The sequence below is a fragment of the Fragaria vesca genome, linkage group LG3 (genome assembly GCF_000184155.1).
Source record: "Fragaria vesca subsp. vesca linkage group LG3, FraVesHawaii_1.0, whole genome shotgun sequence".
Lineage (NCBI taxonomy): Eukaryota > Viridiplantae > Streptophyta > Magnoliopsida > Rosales > Rosaceae > Fragaria > Fragaria vesca.
The window spans coordinates 6,296,721-6,303,149 of NC_020493.1; the positions used below are offsets into that span (position 1 = coordinate 6,296,721).

Below are 6,429 nucleotides of genomic sequence, written 5' to 3' on the forward strand. Positions count from 1 at the left end.
ATGGGCCTCTAACACCCGGTCCAACAAGCTAGTAAATAAGGTAAAAATTTAAGGGTCGGGATGTGACATTAGATGTGGAATCCATGTATCTAGTTGCAAATCCACCGACGTTGATTGCAGTTATATCAAAATCTATTATTTTGAAAGCGTTATGACATGATTTCCAAAATCTCCTGGAGAATTATGACCTCGTTTGGTTGATGGAAAAAAAATTGTTTCTTTGGTCTTTCTTATGTACATAGGAAAGTAAATTTCCCACTAGTTTCTTTACGAGGTGTTTGAGAACGTCGAGTAAGTAACTAGGAATTGTATTTTACTTTCCTTTCCAATGTTTCTCCCCGGGGTGATGTGGGACGGGTGCAGTCACTAGCTTGTCAGTGCCCTTATAGCACCCGCCCAGTTAGGTCGCCACAATCCACCCCACTTAGGGGCCCGACGTTCGTGTCGGCACACTTACGGCGGGGAATAGGCTTTTATACCATATGTAATTTTTAAAAATTTGAACATGATAAATCTCAAAAATACCCCAATACATGTCCATTAACTTCAAATACTAAACTCAAAGGCTGAAAATATAAATTTCAATATATGTTCAACACTACTGAGTCAAATATTACATCTTTTTGTTTACATCAACTTGAAATGTCAAGTAAAATGCAAACGCTTACCAAGAGCTTAATATAGACCGACAAAATATAATAATAAAAGTTCAACAACTAAAACTCTGTCTCTATGCCTCCACCTCACTTCCGATGATCATCACCTGCAAGTAACATTAATTTATCAATTATATTTTTAGTATTAAAATATAAAATATTCAAAATTCAAAATTTGTATAGATAATTTGGTAATAACATACATTAAAATAATATTTAAAAGATACAATTAATGTGTAATTAATGTTGAGAAAGTATAAGATTGAATCCCATGGTATTGTAGTAAAGTCTTTCATTTACTTAGGTGTGCTAAAAAAATGAAATGATCAGCTCTCAACCTTTCCTAAGGGCATCTCCAACAATTGGTCTAAATCTTAAACCTATATTCAAATTTTAAGTCACCTAAACCTATAATATTCATATAGGTTTTTGCATCTCCAACCCATGGAGGCAAAACATAAACATATTTAATTATTTTATATCATCATTTAATCATACATAAAGTGAAACCTAATTTTTTAATAATAAAATCTGATAGTGGCCCACACTCACTCATCCTCATAAATTATAGGTTTGGTCCTATTTGGTTGAGCTAAAATATGACACATTTTAGGTAAATCTTATTTTAGCTCAACTTGGGTAGTATGTTGGAGATGAGATTTTACAAATTCTAAACCTATTATAGATTTTAGACCAAGAGTTGGAGATGCTCTAATCTGTGAACCAAACGAGACTTATAAGTAAAACACACCCATAGGCCCGAACCAATCCGTCCCACTACAAGTAAAGCCCACACCCTCCACAAACAACAAACCACACTGTAATCTGGGTCTTTTCCTCTTTCGTGTTGGGCCTGGACACTTTTATTCCCCTTATAAATTTGAAGAACAAACAAATCCGAATTTGGGGAAACCTATTTAAGGGTGTGTGTGTTCCTCAATTTCAATTTGAACACTGAGAAGAAAGACACAAAATGAGGCAGCAATCCAAGGACCCATTCGAAGCGGCCTTCGAGGAGCAAGACGACTCGCCGCCCGATTCTCCCGCCGCCGTCGACGCCATACGCGCCGCCCTCGACGAAGATTACGACGAAGGTCTCCCCCCTGAAGAACCCCCGCCATCCTCATCCACACCATCCACCTCCACCGCCGCCGCCGCCGCACCAACCACCGCAACCGCCGTCGCCACCGTAACTCCCACCACCAAAACCCTAACCAAGAAAAGCTCTGCAAAGCCACCTATTGCTCGGGCCGCCAAGCAGAGCCAGCAGAACAAGGAGGAGGATGATGACGAAGACGAGGACAACGTCGATGTCGAGCTCGGGAAGTATCCGGCGACCGGTGACCCTGTGAAGATGGCGAAGATGCAGTAAGGAGCTTTCTACATTTGATAATTTTAGCAATTTGTTCATGAAATTAGTTTAATTTGAGTTACTTCAGTTCAAGAAGTGATCTTTTAGTTTTCGGAACCCGAATTGAAAGGAAATTCGCTTTCTTGGCGTTTTGGGATGATAATGTAGGACTAGTGTTGGCCTTTAAAGTGACTAATGTGTTGGAATGATCTTTTTTAGGGCTATTTTATCGCGATTCTCGGAGGAGCAGATGAGTAGATATGAGTCTTTCCGGAGAGCTGGGTTTCAGAAGTCTAACATGAAAAGGGTATGGTTCCATTTTATTCTAACTTGTAGAAGATTTATGGAGGTGATGAGCTGTATGTTTGTAAATTATTGGTTGCGAATGGAGTTTTTGAGAGTTGTTGTCAGTTTCTTTTTGCATTGATGATAATTGTACATTGTTTGTGTGCAGCTGCTAGCAAGCATCAGTGGAACCCCGAAAATATCGGTGCCAATGACGATTGTGGTGTCAGGGATAGCAAAAATATTTGTTGGTGAACTTGTTGAAACAGGTATGATGTTTTTCTCACATTAGAGTTAATAACAGCATTGTGATGCATCTTAAGTAGCATTGTGATGAACCAGAAAATTAGTGTAGCAGGATCTTGAATAACTAAGGTATCATGTCTCATCAAAGGATGCTTGTTTTTATTCTTTTGCAGCCAGAATGGTTATGTCAGAGAGGAGAGAATCTGGGCCAATTCGACCATGCCACATCAGAGAATCATACCGAAGATTAAAGCTGGAAGGCAAAGTCCCCAAGAGATCAGTCTCAAGGCTCTTCCGGTAGATGGACCAGATTCGAATTCTGTACTGATTGACAGGTTACTGACCAAAACCTTGTTCGATAGTTAGATCACATCATAGCAATTTAGGTTTGTACTGCTTTAGGTTTAATAGTGTTTTTTCCTAAACCGTTAAAGTGATTTAATTGAGAACAACCAAATCCTTCAAATCATCTTTAAGAATACCTGCATTACTAAGAGGGGGCTTTCCTGTTCATGTTAAGTGTAGACTCTATAGTATTTGTTCTTCTCATAAAGTCGTTCATGTAGACTCTCCCCTTTTCATTTGAAGGCTTATCCTAAGTATTGTCTGGTGGTTGGATAGATATTATTGGGAAGGCTTTGAATCAGTAGCCTATGAGCAAAACATGTTCAGTTGGTTTGAGCATTCAGGATTAGCGACTTGGAAGAATTTAAATATCACTCCTGAGTTGATCATTGTTCATCCTGGGTTCCTGCCTATAAATGTAGTATCGTGACTCGGGGGTCAGGATTGAAGAGAAAAATGTCTTGATCCCCTGGAGTAGATGTGACAGGTCAAACAGGGACACCTATTAGTATTATTGGTTATATGTTAGTTAGCTGTGTAACGCATCAAATATATTCTGAAGATAGATAGTCCATTCTTACGATGCTCTGACTATAATATTTGCCAAACATGGTTAAACACATTATTTTATTTTAAGCTATTAGTCTGTTATGTTATCTTTTGCAATTAACTCTTGCGGCTGGAAACCGTTTCATGAGTTCTGTAAGAAATTGATTGATTAGCTATTATACTTCTATGCTCAATAATCTTTCTTGTGGCATTATTTCTAGGTCAGCTTATCTGTAACTTGGATATGGGATGTAGACCCAGGGAGAGAGAGGCTCTTCTTGAGGAGCACTGAGTTTGATGGTCTTTGGGAGACATGAAGAGCTAAAATCACTGCAAGTTGCATAGTTCTGTTGATTTCGTACATTATGTGCACATTATTAAATCTTTGAGTGGGTATTTCTATGGATCCTGCAAGCGTATTCTGAATATCAATTGCTGTTGGTAATTGAAGCTTTTCTACATGGGCGAATGAGTTTATAATGATACTGAATAGGCAACATCTAGTATGATATGTTTGGCAGTTATACCCTCTTGTAAGATCTTGCAACTGCATGCTATCAAGGAGTTGGGGATCAGAGATGGTTAAGCTCTTTATTATAATCATAGTAAACCCAATTGATATTCATTATGTCATTTCCAGCTTCTTAAACATTCACTATATTACTCCCCCAATAATGCATGATGGCGGCTATTTTGGTGCAAGCAATTGATGTAAACTCAGACTAGTATTTCTTAATCACATTTTCTTTTGGTTAGGCAGGTGCTTTCGATATTAAACAATGCTAGGTTGCATTTCTAAGTAGTTGAGTGTTGTTTGTGTTCCATTTTTGGTTCATTGCTGATTGATCTAATGTGGGGTTGAGATTCGACAAGCAATTGGAGATGATTGTGCTTATTATACAAGTAATCGTCAAGTATTTAATTCAATGATTGCTTCTAACAACCGTTGTAAATCTGGGCATGAAAGTTTACTGACCACGAGCCTCGAAAGGGAAAAAGGGTGCAGGAATACATGATATACGATTTGTTTCCATGTTTGTATGCACATTTTGGGAATGGGATTAGGTTTCATGGAGAACGGAAAGCCACATGAGCCTTGTTGTCTAGATAGAAATGATCGCCAAGGATTTTCATTCTAAAATTCTAGATGCTAAATTGGACAATTGGGACCTCCGCTTCATACAAGGAAAAATGATTTCACGCTATTTTTTTCTTCCAAACATACTAGAAATGTTATATGCACATTAGAGTTCAAATCAATTATTATTATTATTTTTGGTCTGTACAAAGAGAAAAATTTAGAATAAATTAAAATCAAAAGACATGTAGAACGACTCTTTCATAGGCGAATGCATATAAGATTGAACGTTAATCTGAAAGGTGATGCTACCTTGCTACATGATGTATAGTTAAAATGTAATTGTACTTTGTTTCAATCTCATCTTGTTGAATGAATGTTGTTGAATGAAGCTCATAGTATATTAAAATTTTCAATTATGTAAATGAGATTATAAAGTATGAATCTTCGGTATGTAATAAAACAACCCACTATAAAATGTTGATAATATCTTTAGCAATGTTAGCCATTTTACAGTCAAATTTTAGCCAAAATAGCTAAAAAATTATTTTGGTTAGCCACTTTAGAAATACCTCTATACCAGTATTCTGTTTTTTTTTTTTTGATGGAAATGGATGTTACTCCAGGAGCAATGGGACGAGCGAGAGTTAAATCGACCAATGGGACGAGCGAGAGTTAAACTCCAATACAAGTCCAACGGCTAGTCAACCGGGAGCATAGCTCCGATACAACTCGACATGTCACATCCCAGGACCCATTCCGCCGTAACACGATATTATCCGTTTTGGGCCCACCGGCCCTCACGGTTTTGTTTCCGGCAGCTCAGGAGCAGCTTCCCAGTAGGTCACCCATCTTGGGATTGCTCTAGCATCAACATGCTTAACCTCGGAGTACTCATTCCCTCCGAAGCCGCTGAGCCACCAAAAATCCTCGTGTTAGATTGGAGGTGGGCATGTACATATACAACACATAACCCCTCTCCGTTTGGCCGATGTGGGATATTACACGACAAGTCTACAAACGCTACAAAGAAAGACTAACTCAAAAACTAATGTCCACAAGAGGACTTTACCCTGGCCTCCAAAGCTTTAACCTACATAACCAATCAAAATATCCCAGCTCAATGAATCGAGGTCTAAGACTATTTCGGTGTACCTTTCCATCAAAAAAAGAGGGGGGGGGGGGGGGGGGGGTGGGGGGTAAATTCTTTAATAAGGTTGTGTAGGGATCGTTTTCCAGTCCCCAAAAGAGTCACCAAAGCCCAGAGCAAATAAACTCACCCAAATTTGATTGAGGAGGGAGAGTGGAAAGACTTACAAAGCCCAAGCCACACCCACTGCCCTCAAACCATGAATTGGCCAGTCCTTGTTGGAGACCCAGCAAAACCATCAAAATTGGTACCGCGTCAGCCTCAGTCCGATGGCCTACCCAGCCACAACCCCATATCTTCTAACAAGCGCTGCAGCTGAACCACAAGAGACCTCTTCCAAATTCTTTGAAAAGCAACCTCCTCTAGAAGCCCAAAAACGATGACGGGTCAGTCCACCGCCGCCCTTGCTCGATTAAAACCTGGTCTCAGCTGCGATTATGCCGTCGCTGCTCTCCTTACCTATCAATCTAAACTTGTTCCGCGCCGAGATGAGCTTGTGTATCTCGATTTAAGTAATGATACCGTAGGAACCAACCACCACCTCTCAACCTTGAAAAGCTCCAAACAACCCGGACCCCGACTTGTTCTACTCCGTCTCTTTCCGTTGAGAACCCGACGCCAAAGACGTCATGTTGCAGTCGGGTCACCGTCGCTATGCTCACGAGAACCTAGGATTTCTAGGTTTCAGTGTTGGTAGCCGTAGAGAGAGAGAGAGAGAGAGAGAGAGAGAGAGAGAGAGAGAGAGAGAGAGAGAGAGAGAGAGAGAGAG

General features: G+C 39.7%; 1 protein-coding gene across 1 annotated transcript; it reads left to right on the forward strand.

The window, feature by feature from the left end:
- Nucleotides 1-1,561: 1,561 nt before the first annotated feature.
- On the forward strand, nucleotides 1,562-4,186 carry LOC101314062 (transcription initiation factor TFIID subunit 11-like). The gene is made up of 5 exons (XM_004293797.1): nucleotides 1,562-2,024; nucleotides 2,227-2,314; nucleotides 2,462-2,561; nucleotides 2,712-2,873; nucleotides 3,654-4,186. Exons 1-4 carry the CDS (start codon nucleotides 1,630-1,632, stop codon nucleotides 2,837-2,839), a joined length of 711 nt encoding a protein of 236 aa, XP_004293845.1. The 5' UTR covers nucleotides 1,562-1,629; the 3' UTR covers nucleotides 2,840-2,873; nucleotides 3,654-4,186.
- Nucleotides 4,187-6,429: the final 2,243 nt, after the last annotated feature.